Here is a 27,169-nt window from a genome sequence, read left to right as displayed (position 1 = left end):
TAGAAGTCTTTCTGAAATCTTTAGTAGCTTCAACTTAATATTTTAAAGCTCTTACCACATCCAAAGAATGCAAATATCTTTCCAAAGAAATCTTAGGATTAGGACACAACGAAGGGACAACAATTTCTCTACCAATGTTGTTGGAATTCACAACTTTAGGTAAAAATTTTAATGAAGTCCGCCAAACCGCCTTATCCTGATGAAAAATCAGAAAAGGCGATTCAGATAATTCAGAAACTCTTCTAGCAGAAGAGATGGCCAAAAGAAACAATACTTTCCAAGAAAGTAATTTAATGTCCAGAGAATGCATAGGCTCAAACGGAGGAGCCTGTAAAGCTCTCAAAACCAAATTAAGACTCCAAGGAGGAGAGATTGACTTAATGACAGGTTTGATGCGAACCAAAGCCTGTACAAAACAATGAATATCAGGAAGATTAGCAATCTTTCTGTGAAACAGAACAGAAAGAGCAGAGATTTGTCCTTTCAAGGAACTTGCAGACAAACCCTTATCCAAACCATCCTGAAGAAACTGTAAAATTCTAGGAATTCTAAAAGAATGCCAAGAGAATTTATGAGAAGAACACCATGAAATGTAAGTCTTCCAAAATCGGTAGTAAATCTTTCTAGACACAGATTTGCGAGCCTGCAACATAGAATTACTCACTGAGTCAGAGAAAACTATGACTAAGCACTAAGCGTTCAATCTCCATACCATCAAATTTAAAGATTTGAGATCCTGATGGAAAAATGGACCTTGAGATAGGTCTGGCCTTAACGAAAGTGGCCAAGGTTGGCAATTGGACATCCGAACAAGATCTGCATACCAAAACCTGTGTGGCCATGCTGGAGCCACCAGCAGTACAAATGAACGCTCCATTATGATTTTGGAAATCACTCTTGGAAGAAGAACTAGAGGCGGAAAGATATAAGCAGGTTGATAATTCCAAGGAAGTGACAACGCATCCACTGCTTCCGCCTGAGGATCCCTGGACAGATACCTGGGAAGTTTCCTGTTTAGATGAGAAGCCATCAGATCTATTTCTGGAAGCCCCCACATCTGAACAATCTGAAGAAATACATTTGGGTGAAGAGACCATTCTCCCGGATGTAAAGTCTGGCGACTGAGATAATCTGCTTCCCAATTGTCTATACCTGGGATATGGACCGCAGAGATTAGACGGGAGCTGGATTCCGCCCATGCAAGTATCGGAGATACTTCTTTCATAGCTTGAGGACTGTGAGTCCCACCTTGTTGATTGACATACGCCACGGTTGTGACATTGTCTGTCTGAAAACAAATAAACTGTTCTCTCTTCAGAAGAGGCCAGAACTGGAGAGCTCTGAGAATCGCACAGAGTTCCAAAATATTGATTGGTAATCTCGCCTCTTGAGATTTCCAAACCCCCTGCACTGTCAGAGATCCCCAGACAGCTCCCCAACCTGAAAGACTTGCATCTGTTGAAATCACAGTCCAGGTTGGACGAAGAAAAGAGGCCCCCTGAACCAAACGGTGGTGATCTAACCACCAAGTCAGAGACAGTCGAATATTGGGATTTAAGGATATTAATTGTGATATCTTTGTATAATCCCTGCACCATTGGTTCAGCATACAAAGCTAAAGAGGTCTCATGTGAAAACGAGCAAAGGGGATCGCTTCTGATGCTGCAGTCATGAGACCTTAAACCTCCATGCACATAGCTACTGAAGGGAATGACTGAGACTGAAGGTTAAAGACAAAGTCATAGATACTGAATCTATTTGGAATCCTAAAAAGGTTACCCTTGTCTGAGGAATCAAGAAACTCTTAGGTAAATTGATCCTCCAACAAGGTTTTTGAAGAAACAACACAAGTTGATTCGTGTGAGATTCTGCAGAATGTAAAGACTGAGCAAGTACCAAGATATCGTCCAAATAAGGAAACACCGCAATACCCCGCTCTCTGATTACAGAGAGAAGGGCACTGAGAACCTTTGAAAAGATCCTTGGAGCCGTTGCTAGGCCAAAAGGAAGAGCAACAAATTGGTAATGCTTGTCTAGAAAAGAGAATCTCAGGAACTGATAGTGATCTGGATGAATCGGAATATGAAGATAAGCATCCTGTAAGTCTATTGTGGACATATAATGCCCTTGCTGAACAAAAGGCAGAATAGTCCTTATAGTCACCATTTTGAATGTTTGTATTCATGCGGACTTGGGGGCTGGTCTTGATTTTCTAAAAGGCTTGGATTTATTCCAGACTGGAGAAGGCTTCCAATTGGAAACCGTTCCTTTAGGGGAAGGAGCACAGTGTTAAAAGATGTATACCCCAGCGCCAGCTAAACCTTATATGCCCAGGTCAGTGATACCTAGCTATCACTATCGTAAATCAAAGGATAAAATGAGAATAAACCCAGGCGCTAGACAAACGGAGGCTAAGGTTGATTAAAATAGATAGATTATATTTAATACCCAATGGTTAAAATGTATTTAAAACAATATTATAAACAGCAGTGGATCCACGCATAAACTTAAACAAAGTAGCATAAAACTAATAATAAAATAGCATACAAATTACAATTGATAATCTGATAAATTCTGCAACAATGTATGCCTATTAAACCAATCCAGACTGGCAAGTGTAGGTGCAAGTGCAAAAAATATGTGAAGAACTCACAAAAAATGCACAAAAAATATATTCAAATAATAGTCCAAAATATAAGTCCATAATCACAAAATATCAAAAAATGGCAAAAAATATCCACAAATGGTGTGTGATAGTTAGTGGTGTTGATCCTGTGGAATAATGTAGTGAAGAAACCACAAACAGAAAAACAATGAAAGTGATATCCAAAAAATGTGAATAAATTGTTGTGAGTGTGTTCAATGCTGATGCTGCTGGTGACTAACCCTAGAGATGGCGATATCAACAGGGTGCTGGGCCAAAATATGAATGCTGTGAGGGAAAACCTGTCAAAAAAAGATATAACAAATGTTTAGCACTATCAAAAAGGAATCTTCCAACTGAAATAAGGCTTACCAGTGCAGGTCTACGCGTTTTGGCCCTCTCTAGGCCTTTATCAAGACTGGTTTAATGTATAAACTGATGGCCTTATATATGTATTGATCACTAACAAACTGAAGTCTCCCAAGGAAACCGTTTCCGGTTTGGCAATATTTTGTATTACAAAAAACAACCCTTATGTCTTTTAAAGATACATTTACCTGTGGGCATATAGATTATATTAATAAAATTTACAGAAGACAACTCAAAAAGATATTTCGGCTAATATCATTTGTATATATTTTCTGCCTCTGTGTATCACTGACGTCACTTCCGGTGGGGAAAATTCACGGCATAATCTTTGGATCTGTACTTCATCCAAAAAGTCTATGTCATTAATATGTATTATGGAAATATTTAATTTAATAAATCAAATCCGTTGCTAAATTTAGAGTTTAACCACTCCAAATGAATGTCAAAATTAGGCCGAGTTCCAAATGCCCCTATTGGTCGTGACGTCACGCCTATATGACTTACTATTCGCTGGCTTGGGGTATACAGGGGTGTGTTTGTTGCGTGCTCTCTGATTGGATGTAGTGATCATGAAAATACTTGTCATTATATGCAATAGTAATTGAGTATAACGATGTTAATCCTAAATTCCAAACTTTTAAATAAAATGCCGATAATACTTGAGGGGGATCTTTAAGAGCGGAGAATGTATGCTATAATTAACTATAGTGATTGTAAGGTGCTTGTCGCTATAAGCAATATTAACTGTCGGCCTATTTTTGACATTCAATTGGAGCTGTTAAACTCTAAATTTAGCAACGGATTTGATTTATTAAATTAAATATTTCCATAATACATATTAATGACAGACTTTTTGGATGAAGTACAGATCCAAAGATTATGCCGTGAATTTCCCCCACCGGAAATGACGTCAGTGATACACGGAGGCATAAAATATATACGAATGATATTAGCCGAAATATCTTTTTGAGTTGTCTTCTGTAAATTTTATTAATATAATCTATATGCCCACAGGTAAATGCATCTTTAAAAGGCATAAGGGTTGTTTTTTGTAATACAAAATATCGCCAAACCGGAAACGGTTTCCTTGGGAGACTTCCGGTTGTTAGTGATCAATACATATATAAGGCCATCAGTTTATACATTAAACCAGTCTTGATAAAGGCCTAGAGAGGGCCGAAACGCATAGACCTGCACTGGTAAGCATTATTTCAGTTGGAAGATTCCTTTTTGATAGTTCTACACATTTGTTATATCTTTTTTTGACAGGTTTTCCCTCACAGCATTCATATTTTGGCCCAGCACCCTGTTGATATCGCCATCTCTAGGGGCAGTCACCAGCAGCATCAGCATTGAACACACTCACAACAATTTATTCACATTTTTTTGGATATCACTTTCATTGTTTTTCTGTTTGCGGTTTCTTCACTACATTATTCCACAGGATCAACACCACTAACTATCACACACCATTTGTGGATATGTTTTGCCATTTTTTTATATTTTGTGATTTTGGACTTATATTTTGGACTATTATTTGAATATTATTATTATTATTCTTTATTTATAAAGCGCCAACAGATTCCGCAGCGCTGCCCATGGGTACAAGGATAACAGTACAGTGGAGAAACAATACGATAAGACACAAAATTTTATAGACAAATACAGGGGGAGTTGAGGGCCCTGTTCCCATGGGAACTTACAATCTAGATGGGTAGGAGGATTGGAAACAGGAGGTGGGGACTGCAGAGGTGAGAATGATATTAGTGAGGAGATAGAGGGCAACTGTTAGTTAATTGGTTAGTTTGTTAATAAGTCGGGTGATAAGCTTCCCTGAACAGAAAGGTCTTTAGGGAACGTTTAAAGGAGGAGAGGTTAGGGGCAAGTCTGACATCTCGAGGAAGTGCTTTCCAGAGGGTTGGTGCCGCACGAGAGAAGTCCTGTAGTCTAGAATGAGAGGAGGTGATGGTAGAGGATGCAAGAAGCAGGTCGTTGTTGGATCTTAGGGGACGGGCAGGAGTATATTTGTTGATGAGTGAGGACAGGTAGGGTGGGGCAGCATTGGTGAGGGCTTTGTAGGTCAGGGTGAGAATTTTGAATTTAACTCTGTTGTGAATGGGGAGCCAGTGAAGGGACTCACAGAGAGGCGCAGCAGAAACAGAGCGTCGAGAGAGGTGGATTAGTCTGGCGGATGCATTTAGGACGGATTGGAGGGGAGAGAGGGAGGCCAGTTAGTAAGTTGTTACAGTAGTCAAGTCGGGAAATTACCAGGGAGTGGATGAGCTGTTTGGTAGTTTCAGCACTCAGAAACGGGCGAATTTTGGAGATATTGCGTAGGTGATTGGGGCAGGATGAAGAGATCAGTTGGATGTGGGGAATGAAGGACAGATTTGAGTCAAGCATGACTCCGAGGCAGCGGACTTGGGGTGATGGGGAGATAGTGGTGCCGCCAACAGTGATAGAGAAATTAGAGACGGGAGTGGAGCTAGAGGGGGGGATTAGAAGTAGTTCGGTCTTGGACATATTTATTTTTAGGTGGTGAGAGGCCATCCAGGAAGAAATGCCAGATAAGCAGTCGCTGATGTGAGAGTTGACAGAAGGAGAGAGTGCAGGGGTGGAAAGGTAGATCTGGGTATCATCAGCATAGAGGCGATAGCTGAAGCCATAGCTGTTGACAAGTTTACCCAGTGAAGAAGTGTAAATAGAGAAGAGTAGAGGACCCAGGACAGAGCTTTGAGGTACTCCAACAGACAGGGGCAATAGAGAGGAGGAGTCACCAGCAAAAGAGACTGAGAAGGATCTGTTAGAGAGATAAGAGTGAATCCAGGAGAGGGCAGTGTCACAGAGACCAAGAGAACTGAGAGAATGTAGGAGAAGGGGATGGTCAACAGTGTCAAAGGCAGCAGATAGGTCAAGTAAGATGAGTATAGAGTAGTAGCCTTTGTTTTTAGCAGAAAGGAGATCGTTAGTAACCTTGGTGAGAGCAGTTTCAGTTGAGTGTTGGGGACGGAAGCCAGATTGCAGGGGGTCAAGCAATGAGTTGAAGGACAGGAAGTGGGTTAGGCGATTGAAAACTAGTTTTTCGAGGAGTTTTGAAGCTAGTGGGAGCAGTGATATGGGGCGGTAGTTTGCAGGGGAGTTAGGGTCGAGGGAGGGTTTTTTGAGGATGGGGGTGACCTTCGCATGTTTGAAGGAGGCAGGGAATGAGCCGGTAGAAAGGGATAGGTTAAATATGTGAGTAAGAGCCGGAGTGAGGGTGGTAGACAGAGGAGGAATTAGATGTGAAGGAATAGGGTCAAGTGGGCAGGTAGTGAGGTGTGAGGAAGACAAAAGGGAAGCCACTTCACTCTCAGTGGTTGGGAGGAGGGTGCAGAGAGTGGCAGAGGGGGTGACTGGGAGCGGAGTTGGGAGATTGCAGGTTTGTGTTGGGATGTTTCCTCGGATTGCAAGTGTTTTATTGAGAAAATAGTCAGCGAGGTCTTGAGCACTGAATGCAGATGCGGGGGTTGGTGCAGGTTGGTAGAGGAGAGAGTAGAAAATAGAGAAGAGTCTTTTAGGGTTTGAGGAGTGAGTGGATATAAGAGAGGAGAAGTAGGTTTGCTTAGCTAAGCGAAGGGCAGAGGTGTAAGAGTAGAGAATGAACTTATAGTGCATGAAATCATGTTCAGAGCGGGATTTCCTCCAGGCACGCTCAGCAGTGCGGGAGCATTTTTGTAGGTGACGCGTTTGTTGGGAGTGCCAGGGTTGGAGCTGACGACGTGGGGCTTTGCGAGGTTGGGGTGGAGCGAGAGTGTCAAGTGCAGCAGAAAGAGTATTGTTATAGTGGGTTATAGCAAGGTCAGGGCAGGATATCGTGGAAGTGTGGGGGAGGCATAGTTGAATAAGATTGGAGAGTTGGGGAGCGTCCACAGTGTGCAGATTTCTGCTGGTGCGGGGGCGAGAGGGGGAAGTAGGTTTAGTATCTATATTAGGATTAAAGGTGAGCAGATGGATATATATATTTTTTGTGCATTTTTTTGCGAGTTCTTCACATATTTTTTGCACTTGCACCTACACTTGCCAGTCTGGATTGGTTTAATAGGCATACATTGCTGCAGAATTTATCATATTATCAATTGTAATTTGTATGCTATTTTGTTTTAAGTTTTATGTCATTTTGTATTGGTTTTATGCTACTTTGTTTAAATTTATGCGTGGATCCACTGCTGTTTATAATATTGTTTTAAATACATTTTAACCATTGGGTATTAAATATAATTTATCTATTTTAATCAACCTTAGCCTCCGTTTGTCTGGCGCCTGGGTTTATTCTCATTTTATCCTTTAGGGGAAGGGTCAGGTTACTGTTCCTTATTCTGACGAAAGGAACGAAAACGGTTAGCAGCCCTACATTTACCCTTAGATTTTTTATCCTGAGGCAAAAAGGCTCCCTTCCCCCCAGTGACAGTTGAAATGATAGAATCCAACAGAGAACCAAACAATTTATTACCTTGGAAAGAAAGAGATAGCAACGTTGACTTAGAAGTCATATCCGCATTCCAAGATTTAAGCCATAAAGCTCTTCTAGCTAAAATAGCTAAAGACATATACCTGACATCAATTCTAATGATATAAAAAATGGCATCACAAATGAAATTATTAGCATGTTGAATTAGCTTAACAATGCTATACACATTAGGATCTGGTACTTGTTGCGCTAAAGTTTCCAACCAAAAAGTTGAAGCCGCAGCAACATCAGCCAAAGAAATAGCAGGCCTAAGAAGATTACCTGAACATAAATAAGCCTTCCTTAGATAAGATTCAAGCTTCCTATCTAAAGGATATTTAAAAAAGTACTAACTGCCGTAGGAATAGTAGCACGCTTAGCAAGAGTAGAGATAGCCCCATCAACTTTGGGAATCTTTTCCCAAAACTCCAATCTATCAGTCGGCAAAGGGTACAGTCTTTTAAACCTTGAAGGAGTAAATGAAGTACCCAGACTATTCCATTCCCTAGAAATTACATCTGAAATGGCATCAGGAACTGGAAAAACCTCTGGAATAACTACATGAGGTTTAAAAAACGAATTTAAACGTTTACTGGTTTTAATATCAAGAGGACTAGACTGCTCCATATCTAATGCAATCAACACCTCTTTTAATAAAGAACGAATATACTCCATTTTAAATAAATATGAAGATTTGTCAGTGTCAATATCTGAGGCAGAATCTTCTGAACCAGACAGATCCTCATCAGGGATAGATAAATCAGAATGCTGGCGGTCATTTAAAAATTCATCGAATTTATGAGAAGTTTTAAAAGACCTTTTACGTTTATTAGAAGGTGGTATAACAGACAGGGCCTTCTGAATAGAATTAGAAACAAATTCTCTCACATTAACAGGAATATCCTGATCATTAGATGTTGAAGGAACAACAACAGGTAATGGATTACTACTGATGGAAACATTGTCTGCTTTTGAAAGTTTATCATGACAACTAACACAAACTACAGCCGGAGGAACAGTTACCACAAGTTTACAACAAATGCACTTAGCTTTGGTAGAACCAACATCAGGCCGCAGCATTCCAGAAGTAGATTCTGAGACAGGGTCAGATAGAGACATCTTGCAATATGTAATAGAAAAAACAACATATAAAGCAAAATTATCGATTTCCTTATATGACAGTTTCAGGAATGGGAAAAAATGCATTTTGTGCTCCTGCGAGCCTAACAACCAGCAATTTAGAAAAAAAGTCAATTTGAAAAATTTTCAGGTAAGAAATTTTTTTATTCATATGCATTTCCCAAAATGAAACCGACAGTCTGTAAGAAAGAAATATACTGATTAACCTGAATCATGGCAAATAGAAGTATAAAACATATATTTAGAACTTTACATATAAAAGTGCCAAACCATAGCTGAGAGTGTCATAAATAAAAGAAAACATACTTACCAAAAGACACTCATCTACATAAAGTAGATAGCCAAACCAGTACTGCAACGAGAATCAGCAGAGGTAATGGCATATAAGAGTATATCGTCGATCTGAAAAGGGAGGTAGGAGATGAATCTCTACGACCGATAACAGAGAACAGAGAACCTATGAAATAGATCCCCGTTAGGATGATCATTGCATTCAATAAGTAATACTCCCTTCACATCCCTCTGTCATTCACTGCACTCTGAGAGGAAACGGGCTTCAGCATGCTGAGAAGCGCATATCAACGTAGAAATCTAGCACAAACTTACTTCACCACCTCCATAGGAGGCAAAGTTTGTCAAACTGAATTGTGGGTGTGGTGGGGGGTGTATTTATGGGCATTTTGAGGTTTGGGAAACTTTGCCCCTCCTGGTAGGAATGTATATCCCATACGTCACTAGCTCATGGACTCTTGCCAATTACATGAAAGAAATGTCCCGCCATCTCCGGGGTAAAACAATCCACCCTGCGCGAAGGAGACATCAAAGTCAGGATCACTTGCGATTGGGAAGGTGCCTCCTGAGGAACAGAGCCCCCGGAGGCCGAGGGACCCGGCAAACCATGCAGGCACAAGAGACAAGAGGGGTAGACTTGGGCTGTGTGGTGCATGTGACAACAATCGCCCGTATTCTTCATATGTCTGGGCTATGGGGTAGAGTGGTAAGACGGAAGCCTTTTCTACAAAAAAGAACATCCAAGCCCAGCTAAATTTTGCAAAAACAAATTTGAAGTCTCCCAAAAGCATTTCACAAAGGGTGTTCTGGTTTGATGAAACCAAGATTAAACTTTTTGGCCATAATTCCAAAAGATATGTTCGGCGCAAAAACAACACTGCATATAACCAAAAGAACACCATACCCACAGTGATGTATTTTGTTGGCAGCATCATGCTTTGGGTCTGTTTTTCTTCAGCCTTAGTCAAGGTAGAGGGAATTATGAACAGTTCCAAATACCAGACAATATTGGTACAAAACCTTCAGGCTTCTGCTAGAAAGCTGAACATGAAGAGGAACTTCATCTTTATGCATGACAACGCCCCAAAGTATACATCCAGATCAACAAAGGAATGGCTTCACCAGAAGATGATTAAAGTTTTGGAATGGCCCAGTCAGAGCCCAGACCTGAATCCAATCGAAAATCTGTGGGGTGATCTTAAGTGGGCTGTGCACAAGAGATGCCCTCACAATCTGACAGATTTTTGCAAAGAAGAGTGGGCAAATTTTGCCAAGTGAAGATGTGCCATGCTGAAAAACTCATAGCCAAAAAAAACTGAGTGCTGTAATAAAATCAAAGGGTGCTTCAACAAAGTATTAGTTTAAGGGTGTGCACACTTATACAACCATATTTTTTTAGTTTTTTTATTTCGACTTCCCTCTATCTAAAAGATTTTAGTTTGTTTTGCAGTTGAGTTGTACAGTTTATAGGTCACATTAAAGGTGGAAAAAGTTCTGAAATTATTTATCTTTGTCTCATTTTTTTACATCACAGAAACATGACATTTTAACAGAGGTGTGTAGACTTTTTATATTATGAATGAATGAAAGAGAAAGAGAGACAGAGAGAGAGAGACACACACACAGAGAGAGAGAGAGAGAGAGAGAGAGAGAGAGAGAGAGAGAGACTAGTTTGGGTGTGTCTGCCTCCTCCTGGTGGCCAGGAATAGTATTTCCCATAGGTTATGAATGTTCTTGTGGACTCTCACTGACAAAAGAAGGAAATATAGGTAACCAACCCCATTACTAACTATCTATAAAAATGCACAGAACTAAAAATGTACAGAACTAAAAATGTACTTTGGAGGGGGAAAAAAATAATAATAATATAATGATAGTTTTGTATTTAAGATACATTATAATTTAAAAAATGAACAATTAGTTTTTAAATTATGTAGCATGAGGCTTACATTATTTTTGTAAATGAATTCAATTAATCCATTCACAATTTTATGCTCTTCCAGTAGTAGTAAAATCATTTTGGGTAAATTTTTCTATCTAGAAGATATCTGTAATGCTCGTTTTTTTCAGTTCTCAAAATTGTGAATCTGTGTCTGCAGAGATAACATGCCTCTTCTTCGCAGCAACAATCTTATAAAATAAACATACTAAATTGAGAAATATACCTTAATCCCATTGTTCCTCTGCAAATCTATGTACACAGACACAAACCCTTATTTCAAAGAATAGAAGATAGAGCTGTAGAATGATGGGCGACCACAGTCTTTATAATTTACCCCAGTTTGGCCTAAAGAGACTAGTGATCCCTTGAGAAAGGTCACTTGTCATCAGATATTTGGGGCTGTTAAGTTCACAACCTGCTCTGCTTTGAAGGTGGTAACTGTGTTAAACACCTTGATATTTAGAGAACAGTGATTAAGGGGGAGGGGCACAAAGTCCCTATCTCCCATATTAAAGAGAAAAGGGACACTAATTTACATTTCATTGGAAGGATTCCCTATTTAAAATCATACTCTCTCCAAAATAGACTTTGAATTTAAACATCGAATTTTCATATAGCAAGTGTTCTTACAATATCAGAATTTTTTTTGGAGTAAATATTCAAACTTTTCTCTGTAGGATCTATTAAGAGTAAAAATTTCCCTAACTAAGAGTCACAGAGTCTAGCCTATTACCATCACATTTCCTGCTGATTATACAAATTGTCTACAGCCCTCTTTGGTATGCTTTGTATTCAAAAGACTACAAGCAATATTTATTATCGCTAGATGACTAAACAGGAAAAGCTAACATGAATCATGCAGGAGGCTATAAATGCTTATGCGAAAATAAAATGTGTATGAGTATAAATATGTAAACATACACTCATAGGACTTATTCAAATTACACTCAAATATACTGAAATCATGTTTTAGCACCTGTTGGTGTCTTTATCAGGACAGAAAACAGACAAGAATCTTGTATCCAAACAGATCAAGTATTAGTTTGGATTCTATGCATACACATACAGGGGCCTAGCTGTCCTAACCCTAAATATACCTACACTAAAACACACCCTTATTAAAACATTGTCAGACACACTATAAACAGATTTTTTTGCCTCCTATAAATATAGGTAATAGATCACAACAAAGGTCTAGAAATAATTGAATCATTATATTTAACCCTTAATGTATGTATGTATGTATATATACAGAATTTATGCTTACCTGATAAATTACTTTCTCCAACGGTGTGTCCGGTCCACGGCATCATCCATTACTTGTGGGAAATGTTCTCCCCCACAGGGAAAGGCAAGGAGAGCACACAGCAAGAGCTGTCCATATAGCTCCCCCTCTGGCTCCGCCCCCCAGTCATTCGACCGACGGTTAGGAGAAAAAGGAGAAACTATAGGGTGCCGTGGTGACTGTAGTGTATAAAGAAAAAGATTTTCAACCTGATTAAAAAAAACCAGGGCGGGCCGTGGACCGGACACACCGTTGGAGAAAGTAATTTATCAGGTAAGCATAAATTCTGTTTTCTCCAACATTGGTGTGTCCGGTCCACGGCGTCATCCATTACTTGTGGGAACCAATACCAAAGCTTTAGGACACGGATGAAGGGAGGGAGCAAATCAGGTTACCTAAACAGAAGGCACCACGGCTTGCAAAACCTTTCTCCCAAAAACAGCCTCCGAAGAAGCAAAAATATCAAATTTGTAGAATTTGGCAAAAGTGTGCAGAGAAGACCAAGTCGCTGCCTTACATATCTGGTCAACAGAAGCCTCGTTCTTATAGGCCCATGTGGAAGCCACAGCCCTAGTAGAGTGAGCTGTGATACGGTCAGGAGGCTGCCGTCCGGCAGTCTCATAAGCCAAGCGGATAATGCTTTTCAGGGTTAGGGTTAGAGAGAGAGGTAGCAGTAGCTTTTTGACCTCTCCTCTTACCAGAGTAAACGACAAACAAGGATGAGGTTTGTCTAAAATCTTTTGTTGCTTCTAAATAGAACTTTAAAGCACGAACAACATCTAAATTGTGTAATAAACGTTCCTTCTTTGAAACTGGATTCGGACACAAAGAAGGAACAACTATTTCCTGGTTGATGTTCTCGTTGGAAACAACTTTTGGAAGAAAACCAGGCTTAGTACGCAAAACAACCTTATCTGAATGGAACACCAGATAGGGTGGATCACACTGCAAAGCAGATAATTCAGAAACTCTTCTAGCAGAAGAAATAGCAACCAAAAACAGAACTTTCCAAGATAGTAACTTAATATCTATGGAATGTAAAGGTTCAAACGGAACCCCTTGAAGAACTGAAAGAACTAAATTTAGACTCCAAGGAGGAGTCATGGGTCTGTAAACAGGCTTGAACAAAAGCTTGTACATCTGGCAAAGCTGCCAGTCGTTTGTGCAACAAGACGGATAATGCAGAAATCTGTCCTTTTAGAGAACTAGCTGACAATCCTTTATCCAAACCTTCTTGGAGAAAGGAGAGAATCTTTGGAATTTTAATCTTACTCCAGGAGAATCCTTTGGATTCACACCAACAGATATATTTTTTCCATATTTTATGGTAAATCCTTCTAGTCACAGGTTTTCTGGCTTGGACCAGAGTATCAATCACAGAATTTGAAAACCCACGCTTGGATAAAATCAAGCGTTCAATTTCCAAGCAGTCAGCTGCAGAGAAACTAGATTTGGATGTTCGAATGGACCTTGTACTAAAAGGTCCTGTCTCAAAGGTAGCTTCCATGGTGGAGCCGATGACATATTCACCAGGTCTGCATACCAAGTCCTGCGTGGCCACGCAGGAGCTATCAGAATCACCGAGGCCTTCTCCTGTTTGATCCTGGCTATGAGCCTGGGGAGGAGAGGAAACGGTGGAAACACATATGCTAGGTTGAACGACCAAGGCGCCACTAATGCATCCACTAGTCGCCTTGGGATCCCTGGATCTGGACCCGTAGCAAGGAATCTTGAAGTTTTGACGGGACGCCATTAGATCCATGTCTGGAATGCCCCATAATTGGGTTAACTGAGCAAAGACCTCCGGATGGAGTTCCCACTCCCCCGGATGGAAAGTCTGACGACTCAAATAGTCCGCCTTCCAGTTGTCTACTCCTGGGATGTGAATAGCAGATAGATGGCAGGAGTGATTCTCTGCCCATTGGATTATCTTGGTTACTTCCTTCATCGCTAGGGAACTCTTTGTTCCCCCCTGATGATTGATGTACGCAACAGTCGTTATGTTGTCCGACTGAAATCTTATGAACCTGGCTTCCGCTAGCTGAGGCCAAGCCAGGAGCGCATTGAATATAGCTCTTAGTTCCAAAATGTTTATCGGGAGAAGCGACTCTTCCCGCGACCATAGGCCCTGAGCTTTCAGAGAGTCCCAGACCGCGCCCCACCCCAAGAGGCTGGCGTCGGTCGTGACGATGACCCACTCCGGTCTGCGGAAACTCATTCCCTGAGACAGGTGATCCTGGGTCAACCACCAGAGAAGTGAGTCCCTGGTTACCTGGTCTACTTGAATTTGGGGAGACAAGTCTGTATAGTCCCCATTCCACTGATTGAGCATGCACAGCTGTAATGGTCTTAGATGAATTCGAGCAAAAGGAACCACATCCATTGCTGCGACCATTAGTCCTATTACTTCCATGCATTGAGCTATGGAGGGTTGAGGAATAGAGTGAAGAACTCGACAAGCTTTTAGAAGCTTTGTCTTTCTGACGTCTGTGAGAAAGATCTTCATTTCCACAGAATCTATTATTGTTCCCAGAAAAGGAACCCTTGTGGACGGTGACAGTGAACTTTTTTCTATGTTCACTTTCCACCCGTGAGATCTGAGAAAAGCCAACACAATGTCTGTATGAGCCCTCGCTTTGGAAAGAGACGACGCTTGGATTAGGATGTCGTCTAGATAAGGTGCTACAGCGATGCCCCTCGGTGTTAGGACCGCTAGAAGGGACCCTAGCACCTTTGTGAAAATTCTGGGAGCGGTGGCTAAACCGAATGGAAGAGCCACAAACTGGTAATGTTTGTCCAGAAAGGCGAACCTCAGGAACTGATGATGAGATTTGTGGATTGGGATATGCAGATACGCATCCTTCAGATCCACGGTAGTCAAAAATTGACCCTGCTGGATTGTTGGTAAGATTGTCCGAATGGTTTTCATCTTGAAGGATGGAACTCTGAGGAACTTGTTTAATATCTTTAAATCCAGAATTGGCCTGAAAGTTCCCTCTTTTTTGGGAACCACAAACAGGTTTGAGTAAAACCCTAGACCTTGTTCCCCGGAGGGGACTGGGTTTATCACTCCCATCTTTGATAGGTCTCTTACACAATGTAAGAATGCCTGTTTCTTTATCTGGTCTGAAGATAAGCGAGACAGGTGGAACCTTACCTTTGGAGGAAGTCCCTTGAATTCTAACAGGTATCCCTTGGAAACTCTCTCTAGTGCCCAGGGATCCAGAACATCTCTTGCCCAAGCCTGAGCGAAGAGAGATAGTCTGCCCCCTACCAGATCCGGTCCTGGATTGGGGGCTACCCCTTCATGCTGTCTTGGTAGCAGCAGCAGGTTTCTTGGTTTGTTTACCCTTGTTCCAGCCTTGCATGGGCTTCCAAGCGGGTTTGGGCTGGGCCGCGTTACCTTCTTGTCTAGCGGCAGTGGAGTTATTAGCCGGTCCGTTCCTGAAATTGCGAAAGGAACGAAAATTAGACTTGTTCTTAGCCTTAAAAGGCCTATCCTGTGGGAGGGCATGGCCCTTACCCCCAGTGATGTCTGAAATAATTTCCTTCAATTCCGGCCCAAAAAGGGTGTTACCCTTGAAAGGAATATTCAGTAACTTAGTCTTGGACGACACGTCTGCCGACCAGGATTTTAGCCAAAGCGCCCTCCGCGCTACTATAGCAAAACCTGAGTTTTTCGCCGCCAATTTCGTTATTTGAAAGGCGGCATCCAATATAAAGGAATTAGCTAACTTTAATGCATGAATTCTGTCCATGACTTCTTCATAGGAAGTCTCTTTCTGGAGCGACCTTTCTAGTTCTTTGAACCAAAAGGACGCCGCTGAAGTGACAGTAATAACACACGTAGCTGGTTGAAGGATGAACCCTTGCTGAACAAAAATCTTTTTAAGCAATCCTTCCAATTTTTTATCCATAGGATCTTTGAAAGCGCAGCTGTCCTCTATAGGAATAGTTGTGCGCTTCGCTAGTGTTGAAACAGCTCCCTCAACCTTCAAGACCGTTTGCCATGCGTCCCTTCTAGGGTCTACTATGGGAAACATTTTCTTAAATATAGGAGGTGGGGCAAAGGGTACACCTGGCTTCTCCCACTCCTTTTCCACTATGTTCGCTACCCTCTTAGGTATTGGAAAAGCATCATCGTGCACTGGGACCTCTAAAAATTTGTCCAATTTGCACAACTTCTCTGGTACTACCATGGAATCACAGTCATCCAGAGTAGCTAATACCTCCTTAAGCAAAGCGCGGAGATGTTCTAGCTTAAACTTAAATGCCACTAAATCAGGTTCTGCCTGTTGAGAATTTTTTCCTGAGTCTGAAATTTCACCCTCAGATTGTTCATCCTTTTTATCTGTATTTAAAACTGAACAATCACGCTTTCTCTGAAAAACTGGCAGTTTGGATAAAAGATTTGCTATAGAATTATCCACTACTGCTGATAATTGTTGCATAGAAATAAGCACTGGCGCGCTAGGTGTCGCCTGCGCGGGCAAAGCTGGTGTAGACAAAGAAGGAGAGGATGTAGAGCTATCCCCACTACCTTCATTAGATAAATCATCTTGGGCAACATTATGAAAAATAACAGAGCTGTCCTGATTTTGTTTGGACGCTATGGCGCAATTATCACAAACACATTTGTCTCTATACACACAGAACATAGGTTATCTGATGGAACAGACATGTTAAACAGATTTAGGCAGGCAAACAATGCAATAAAAACGATTTTAAACAAAAACGTTACTGTCTCTTTAAATAATAAAATGACACATTTATTTCTGAATGTTCAAAAAACTATGAAGGCAATATCCGATTTTTCTGAAATTTGGACCCCAGTGTCTAAATGCTTAGAAAGTATTGCACAGCAAATATGGAGACTCTAGCTCTTAAAACAAGCAAACTGGAGCTAATTGTTGGATTTAACCGTTTTTACACACCACAATCCCAGCTACAGCCTTGCTGCAGCTTTTTACCTTCCTTAGGGGTCACCATTCACAGAAAAAAGCCTTTTGGAGTCACTTTCTGAACCACAGGACCCTCTCACATGAATCTGCATGCACTGCCTTGAAATTCAACTGCACAGCTGAAGTGCCAAAATGAGGCTTCCTCCCTCAGCACACTAGAGTGAAGGGGCCTTCCTGACTAGATTTAGGTGTCTAAAACAAGCCAGATCAATAAAAAACGTTCCCAAGTGTATGTGAGCTTATAAAATATTTCAAATGGTATAATATTGTAATAAAAACCAATCGATTTAGCCCCTAACAGTGTCTACCAGCATAAAAATCAAAAAGGGGAAGCCTGTTATCTTTTTTGCTGAGGTGAAAGAAAAATGGCTTACCGTTTTCCCTGAGGGGAAAAATGACTGTCATCTAGCATTAGCCTGTGTTGTTAGGAGACTAGTCATACCTGAAGCAGATAAGTCTGCAAACTGTTACCCCCAACTGAAGTTCTCTTGTTTCAACAGTCCTGCGTGGTAACAGTAATGGATTTTAGTTACTTGTGCTAAAATCCTAGCCCTCTTAAACAGAAATCTTCATCACTTTTCTGTTGTAGAGTAAATAGTACAAGCCAGCACTATTTTAAAATAACAAACTCTTGATAGAAGAATAAAAAACTACAACTAACACCACAAACTCCTCGCCATCCCCGTGGTAGATGCTACTTGTTCAGAGCGGCAAGGAGAATGACTGGGGGGCGGAGCCAGAGGGGGAGCTATATGGACAGCTCTTGCTGTGTGCTCTCCTTGCCTTTCCCTGTGGGGGAGAACATTTCCCACAAGTAATGGATGACGCCGTGGACCGGACACACCAATGTTGGAGAAATATATATATATATATATAAATATTTGAAGTGTACACTGTATACAGCAGTTGTAGTGTTTTGATGGCCATTACAGAAATCAGAAACTGTTCATCAGCTTACCTGGAAAATGAGGTATAGTCTTGCCATCTATTCTGTAGGAAACACCAACTTTGATTTCACTAAACAAGTCCAAAATATCAAGTTTTGTAAGGGCCAGCCTATTTTAAAAGGAAAAAGAAAAAAGAAAGAAAATTAACGCATAAAATGTATAAACTTGCTTTTGCACAAACAAGTTTGATTTTTTTATTATTTATTTAAATAAAATATGTTAAGTTTTTATTTTTGGTGTTTTCAAAAGGGACAGTAAACACATTTCAATTACAAGACATTTCTGTTGTCTTGCTATAGAATAACTTCCACCAAGTCCAAACAATTTTAAATCAAGTTAACATTGTTTTTGCAGCATTTGTTTCTAAATAGCTAAAACAAAATACCCATAATTTGCCTTATTTGGAGGAGCTTTAGTCAGCAGAGAACTATGCTAGCCACGGTCATATTGCTAGTATAAAGTAAATTGTTTTGCAGCTGTTAAAGCCAATTAGGGAAATAAATGGTGTAGTGTTCACTCTGAGAAGTCTGCAGAGTGCTTTTCTAGGTAGGAGATTTAAAGGGATAGTCAAATCCAAAAAAACTTTCATGATTTAAATAGGGAATGCCATTTTAAACAGCTTTCCAATTTACTTTTATGACCAATTTTGCTTTGTTCTCTTGGTATTATTAGTTGAAAGTTATACCTAGGAGATTCATATGCTAATTTCTACGCCCTTGACGGCCGCCTCTCATCTCAGGGCATTTTGACAGTTTTTCACCATTAGAGGGTGTTCGTTCATTCATGTGTTTCATATAGATAACACTGTGCTCATGCACGTGAAGTTCCTAGGAGCCAGCACTGATTGGCTAAAATGCAAGTCTGTCAAAAGAACTGAAATAAGGGGGCAGTCTGCAGAGGCTTAGATACAAGATAATCACAGAGGTAAAAAGTATATTTCTATAACAGTGTTGTTTATGCAAACCTGGGAAATGGGTAATAAAGGGATTATCTTTTAAAACAAATATTCTGGTGTAGACTGTCCCTTTAAATTCAAGGCCCCAAGATTTTAGTAAATATCCTGGATGCCTTTTTAGAAAGGCAAACCTGAGGAACTGTAAAATGTTCCCTGTTCAAATAAGCATCTTTTAAGTCAGTGGTGGACATCTTGTCCCTCTTGCATTAAAGGAAGTATAGTGCAAAAAGTCTCCATCTTGAATGTTGGGACTTTCAGAAATTTGTTGAAGGACAGTCTGCCACAGACCTCTGCAAAAGCTAACGGAAAATCATTAATCTGCCCCCTACCAGATTTAATCATCTCTGAAGAATGGGCCTCACCATCATGTGGACTTAAGAGGAAGGAGTGGACTTCTTGGCCTACTTAGCCTTGGATCAGGCAGTATTAAGATTCCAAGAAGTCTTAGGTGATCCACAATTCTGAGTTTAAGTGGAGTTGGAATGACAAAAGTAAAGAAATTGCCCGGATTGCCAGCTCCTAGCCTTGGACTTTTTGTCTTGACGTAATCTATCCTCTGCCTCAAGTGACTGTAGCAATGACTGCATCTAGTCCTGGGCCAAACCGAATCTTACCATGAAAGGGAAACAATAAAAGTCTACTTTTGGAAGGTATGGGGTCAATTACAATCTATTGGTGATTTGCTCCCAAAATTGATTTTTGCTTTCCACTTGAATTGGTTGTTGAGTTTCACAAACTATTATAATGCAAAATGCCATGGATTTGTGCATTCAAAGCCCACAGTCGCCAAAACACCTTTTAACAGCAAGGTTCCCAAAAGTATTTTAGTGTGTTAAAGTGACAGTCAAAATTAAACTTATCACATTTGCTTTTCTCTCTTGGTATTGTATGTTGAAAGCTAAACCTAGGTAGGCTCATATTCTAATTTCTAAGCCATTGAAGGCTGCCTCAGTGCATTTTGACAGTTTTTCACAGCTAGACGGAGATAGCTCATGTGCGCCATATAGATAACATTGTGCTCACTCAAGGAGTTATTTATGAGTCAGCACTGAGAATGGGTAATAGAGATTATCTATCTTTTTAAACAACAATAATTCTGGAGTAGAATATTGATTTAAGTACCTGTTCTCAGCATAGAAAATGGGAGGTTACCTAAAACGGGCACATATAATAGTCCTTTAACACCTCTTACGGTTACAGTAAAAGATCTTTTAAATTAACCCCTATTACAAACTATCAATGCCATTTGTATCTTGGGATCATGGGCATACTGCAAAAGTCACATCAGGTCCCCATCAATTACAAATGCTGTCTAGTGATCCCTTTCTGCAAATGTTTGATTCCAAGTGGTACTTGCACTGTCATGATTGTCACCAACGGTGCAAACATCTTCCTTAAAGTGATGGTAAACTCTGCAGCATAAAGTCACATATACTGAAATCTACTGTGCTAGCTGGCATATCTATCTGCTTTTAGCATTAAAAAGTCCAATCTACCTGTAATAATTAAGGTTTTTGTCCAGCTCCGTTAACTGCTGTAATGCAGCCTCTGTCACATAATTTCTCTTTGGCTTCCTTGACTGGCAGTTGTTTTAGCCAATCAGAGCCTCGCCATGCGCCCCATGTAAAGTATAGACAGCACGCTCCCGAGCTTGTAACTCTGACTGCAAGAAGAACTGCGCATGCGCAACTCGCTACGCTGTTTGCAGGTCAGAAACAGTAAACAGTGATTTCTGTAGCGCAAACGGAGTAGCGAGTTGCGCAGTTCTTCTTGCAGTCAGAGTTACAAGCATGGGAGCGTGCTGTCTATACTTTACATGGGGCAAATGGTGAGGCTCCGATTGGCTAAAACAACTGCCAGTCCAGGAAGCTAAAAAGAATTTCTGTGACAGAGGCTGCATTACAGCAATTAACGAAGTCGGACAAAAACCATAATTATTACAGGTGGACTTTTTAATGCTAAAAGCAGATCGATATGCCAGTTATCACAGTAGCTTTCAGTAAATGTGACTTTATGCTGCAGAGTTTACCATCACTTTAAAAGGTTTTCAAATAGGAGATAGCAATTATGAGTTCAAAAGGCACCTATTGCAATCGGTTTCCATCCTCACCACTGCAAAACCTTCTGAATGCCATTTGTATGTTGGCATGATGGGCATACAGCACAAAATTACTGAATCGCTAATATTGTCACTTTTAATCTTAGTAAATATACATAGTTAAAAAATGTTTTTGTCAATTTCATTAAACACTGTTTCCGGATGGAGTTTCTATTAAAAGGATTTATATCATCAATTGTAAAGCATGAACCTGCTCCATTGCAACATTGTATCTACATAGAAGATGTTTTGAGACTGTTTTTATAGGGGACACACCTTCATACACAGTCACAACATGTCTTTTACTGGTGCTTGCGCCTACATTATTTTAATACCAAAACGGATTGCACCTTTCTAAACATGAGCTCAATAATAATAGCAAAAGTACTGTAAAAGAGCAGGTTCACGCTTTATCATGAGTCCTTTTAATAGACGTCCATATTATCCATCTTGCCAAAATGTAAACGGTGCTTTAACAAACAAAAAATAAATATTTTAAAAACAATACTTGTCAAAAATGACAAGTCAAGGGGGCGGAGCCAACTACCCAAGATGTCGGATGCACATTGCAAGTGCTCCTGATATCAACTCAGATAATAGGGGTCAGAACATGATCTTTTCTACAAAATTGCTGGTTTGCCAATGGCCCCTGTGAGATTTCATCTTATAGCATCTTACTAAATCAAGCTTGGACATTCAAGATCAATATTTATTAAGTTAAGCCCCAGGACACGGTCTGGCCGTTACAGACTGCAGCGGCTGGAAGATCAAAGATAGTCTTCATAGGGCTTTGGTCCCTACATGATGGACTTGCACTACCTCTCAGCCTGTTAAATTAGGTTATTGAGACAGACCAAGGAGTTATACCGGCTGCGGATCTGTTGTGTTTGGCGGGAAAATGGCGGACTGGGAGACTATCGCATTAGGCTGCATTGAGGCCTCCTTCCGACTCCTAGTAACACACCTGACTCAAACTCTTCCTGAGCCTACCTCTAACTGTATGCCCGCTACCGAATCGGACCAAGTAAGTGCAGAGCGAAACAAGGGAGATCTTATTTTGGGCACCATCGCTATCACACATTTAGCCACTGAAGAGGTACCGCGGTATAGTGCACAGCCGACTCAGCTGAACTGGGCACAGAACAGGGGGTCAGGAGACCATCGAAGATTTTGCTTCTCCCTTGATTCTGCAGCACCTGGGTTGCCTGCTTTCAGTTATGGCTCCGGAGCGACATCCAGGCTTACCATACAAGATGACACAGCACTGGCCTATTCAGATGTTGCGGTGGAAGTCTTAGACACTCCTCAAAGTTGTTCTAGCACCGGTACGTCATGTCCCCCGATAGCGCTGTTAAAACAGCTAGTCCAAAGATCATGCCCAGCCATGCAGTTCTACAACAGTACATGGAATCTACATGAGACGCTTCTCTTGGAGGTACTGTTGCCCTGGGAGCCACAGAATGAGATGTGTCTGGGACGCTATGAATGTTATCGTACCGGGGTTGGCTGACTAAGATGCAAGTTTACTGATTTTGACTCTCTAGATCTTCGCATGTGTATAGAGGATCCTAGAGGCAACGACTCTGTAGGGTTTTTTGTGCTTCCCTAGTCCATTTTCACTTATTTTTCACTATTATTGTTATTCCTTTCAGTGCGCATGGGACTGCTATTTCTGGGATTGCTGCATATTGCTATATGTGTAATAGCTATGAGGGAACGGAAGTACTCAATCAATATATAGATAGTGCTGTTTTTACCATTCTATAAATATAAATACCTAGTTAAGAGTTTTATGGTAGTGTGGGGCTGTTTGAGAGCCCACGTGTAAATAATGTGCTTCTGGCTTCATGTGACACTATTCAGACAAATGATGGGCATGTTATGTTAGTGCTAAATGAGCTAAGTTGCAGAGATTTTGACTACACTGTGAAACCATCGATATATCCGTTTTATTTCTTTGTACAGCAATTGAAGGCAGTGATGTTGATGTATATATCTCTTTTCTCTCACACTGACTACAGCAGAGATGTGGAGATAAGCTAATGGCTTGTGCACCAGACACTCTCTAACACTCTTTATTTTAATATATGTAAGCCATTTATCACTCCATTACTCTTACTAGCATATGCCAGAATACAAGTAGGGACTTGATAATTTTGATACCGAGTTTCATTTCACTGCACTGTGGGCGCTGCTAGCGGCCGAGGTTGCGCCCTACCATTTATTGAGTCTCACTTTGTAGTTGTTATATTCTGCTCAGTTGCGTTATCCCTATCCTACACTATTGCAGCTACATTGTAGTCATTTAAGTTCTGCTGAGTACGTCATTTGCTCCAATCTCAATCACAGGCCCCGTGCTGCTTTAGAGGTGGTCTTCCATAGTTGTTTCTAAATCCCCTTGCGTACAGGGCTACATCTTCATTCCTTTTGGTTATCTACAAATATTTCCATAAAGTAAATTTTTAGTTCATATTACCTGCCATACCTAAATGCCCTCCTTCCCCCCCCTCCTCCTATACTGAATTATTCAATTTTCACTGAGTGTGTGGATTGGTTCCACATTAATTCAACCAGCAGGGCCCAGCTAGCATTCTTAGGAGCAGCCCCCCATAATTAAGAGGGTTTTGTATTATAAAGACCCCATCCTAGCTCCCATACCTCGCCTTTGCTTACACACATAGTTAACCGTAAAGTCTCTTAGTGCAGGCTGGTCCTGCGCCACCCATATTAGGCATTGCCCTCTCTTTCAATCTGCCCTAAGATGAGTTCCGGTAACCGCATTAAATTTTACCCTGGTGACTCTCATTTTAGTCATAACGCCTGGCTTATATGTTTACCCACCATACTTGAATTACCATGTCTCTCCCCCCACACTCATACGATATGTCCACTAGCACATATTGCGCCCACTCAATCTTTTCATATAGCAAGGAGATCGTGCCATTCTTAGACCTGACACATTGCCTTACTCATATATTCTGCCCAACATACTTAATTTACCACCTCCCCCCCCCCCCTTAATATATCTCCTATTTCAGGAGAGTGACTTATGTGGTTTCTCTAGCCAATACCACACCTTACTCCCTCTTCTTACAATTATATCTTGCAATACACAATTATACCGGCGTTACTTCCCCTCCCACACTGAGCAAGATTGCCTAGTATTATTTTCTTTCTTACAAACAAAATGCTCAGTCCACATTTGATGTTTACCTTGCTGTTCTATTTCCCTAAGCGATACTTATATAAATGCTGAGCTTACATTTGAGGTTTACCCTGTTGGTATATCTCCCTAAGCAACTCCTATATAATTATCTAATTTACATCTGTTATTTACCTTGTTGGTATATCTCCCTAAGTAACGCCTTCACAATTATCCAGTTTACATCTGACATTTATCCTGGTGTTATACCTCCCTAAGTAACGCCTATATGATTTTTTTAGTCTACATATGTTGTTCACCTTGTTATTGCATAAGAAATCTGAAAATATGAGGTCTTTTTTTTCAATTATGTTTGACTATTTATGTTAAGCATCAGATGGGACTGTAATCATTTATTAGGACGTTTGATGTACTTCTGTTCTAGATCTCAGTGGCTCCATTGGAGCAGAGTCAGAGTGTGTTTACTTTGAGAACATGATGTATACTACTGCTATGTTAAGTCCTATACTTTATTGATGTTAACTGTCTGTATGCTCATTTAAGTACCTCAATAAAAAATATTTAAAAAAAAAAAAAAAATGACAAGTCAAAATATAGTGATTGCGTAATCGTGCCCAGTATGCCGATCATGCAAACACACAAATGGCATTCCAGGTGGTTGAGCAGTGGTGAGGATGGAAACGGATTGCAATAGGTTCTTTTGTAAATCACAATTCCACAATGCCTTTTGAAAGCCTGGTTATGAATTCACCTGTATAGTTAAAGACAATCACGACTGAGTGTAACGTATAAGAAACAATACTACAAGGCATTTGTAGAGGTTGGGGTCCTTAAAGGGATATTAAACCCAAATTTTCTCTTTCATGATTCAGATAGAGAATACTATGTTAAACAACTTTCTAATATACTTCTGTTATCTAATTTGCTTCATTCTCTTGATATTCCTTCCTGAAAAGCATATCTAGATAGGCTCAGTAGATTCCGATTGGTGGCTGCACCTATTTGCCTCATGTGATTGGCTCACCCATGTGCATTGCTATTTCTTTAACAAAGGATATCTAAATATTGAAACAAATTAGATAACAGAAGTAAATTGGAAATTTTTTTAAAATTGTATTCTCTGTCTGAATCATGAAAGAAAAAATTTGGGTTTAATCTTCCTTTAAAGGGACAGTCAACACCAGATTCTTTGTTGTTTAAAAATAGATAATTTCTTTATTACTCATTCCCCAATTTTGCATAACCAACACAGTTATAATACACTTTTTACCTCTGATTACCTTGTATCTAAGCCTCTGCAAACTGCCCCCTTATTTCAGTTCTTTTGACAGACGTGAATTTTAGCCAATCAGTGCTCACTGCAGGGTAACTTCACGTGCATGAGCTCAATGGTATCTGTATGAAACACATGACTAACTAGTGGTGAAAAACTGTCAAAATGCTTTCAGATTAGAGGCAGCCTTTAAGGTCTAAAAAATTAGCATATTAAACTAGTTTTAGGTTTCAACTAAGAATACCAATAGAACAAAGCAAAATTGGTGATAAAAAGTAAATTGGAAAGTTGTTTAAAATTACATGCCCTATCTGAATCATGAACATTTTGTTTGGACTGGACTGTCGCTTTAAGTGATTTTACCAACAGATCTCCCTTGCATGTTCATGCTAATTGCAGGTAGGCTGTAAAAGTGCAATTTTTTCAACACCCTTGTCTCCTGTGCTTTGCTCAGCTGCAGATGACTGCTCTCATCTGGGAGGCCTCCACATGGAGAACATTTCGCACTTCTAAGTTAAAAATACTTTGCTACCATTTTTCTGTCTAAAAAGGAACTCAGAGGTTAAAAGGGTCATAGCTTTGTTGCAGAACCTCTATCAACAACGAGTAGATCAGCAGTTAAGAATTCACCTCAATCCACCTTAGAGGAAAAAACAAAATGTATGCTTATCTGATAAATTATTTTCTTTCCTGGCATGGAGAGTCCACAAATCCATTCAATAACTATTGGGAATTCAACTCCAGGCCACCAGGGGGAAGCAAAGAACACCCCAGAGTTAAGTAGCACTCCCACTTCCCATAACTTCCAGTCATTCAGCCAAAGGAACATGGAAAGAGAAGATGACACAAGTGTATAGAGGTGCCTGAGGTTTAAAATAGACAAACGCCGTCTTAAAAATAAATTAAGGGCGGGTCATGGACTCTCCATACCAGGAAAGAAAAGAATTTATCAGGTAAGCATAAATTTTGTTCTCTTTACAATGGCATGGAGACTCCACAAATCCATTTAAATACTAGTGGGAACCAATACCCAAGCTAGAGGACACAGAATAGAAGGGAGGGAGAACAAGACGGGTGATTTAAACAGGAGGCACCGCCGTAAGAAAACCTTTCCTCCCAAAAGAAGCCTCAGCTGAGGCAAACGAGAAATTTTGTAAAAATTGGAAAATTATGCAGCTAAGACCAAAAAGCCGCCTTGCAGATCTGTCCACAGAAGCATTATTTTTAAAAATCCAGGGGGGGGGGGGGGGGGGAGACAGCCTCAGAAGATTAAACCGTAATCCTCTCAGGAGACTGTTGCCCCGCTGACTCATATGTTCACCGATACACTTTTCAAACAAAAAGGAAGGGTAGAAGAAGTGGCCTTCTGGCCCTACAGTAACTAGAAAAAACAAAAAAAGGCAGAAGATTGTCGACAATCTATATTAGCTGAGATAGAACTACAGAACATGTAAAATAGCTAGGTGATGCAACAGACTTTCCTTATTGTGAAGAAGGAAAAGGACAGAAAAATCTAAGGGACATCCAGCACCAGGAGCTTGATAGGAACCAAAATCCTTGCCAGATGCATTTTGAAACCCTTGACTAGTGAGGAAGTGTTACCCACTAGCATAGG

General features: G+C 40.5%; 1 protein-coding gene across 1 annotated transcript in view; it reads right to left on the bottom strand.

Annotated features, from left to right (window-relative positions):
- The window catches only part of ADSS2 (adenylosuccinate synthase 2), a 306,217-nt gene that overhangs the window by 36,618 nt on the left and 242,430 nt on the right, over window positions 1–27,169 (bottom strand). The window contains exon 11 of the mRNA XM_053711169.1: window positions 18,077–18,174. Within this exon, the coding sequence (XP_053567144.1) occupies window positions 18,077–18,174 (98 nt within the window). The remainder of the gene's footprint in view (window positions 1–18,076; window positions 18,175–27,169) is intronic.

This window comes from Bombina bombina, chromosome 4 (genome assembly GCF_027579735.1).
Source record: "Bombina bombina isolate aBomBom1 chromosome 4, aBomBom1.pri, whole genome shotgun sequence".
Classification (NCBI taxonomy): Eukaryota; Metazoa; Chordata; class Amphibia; order Anura; family Bombinatoridae; genus Bombina; species Bombina bombina.
This window is presented reverse-complemented; position numbering and strand designations above follow the sequence as displayed.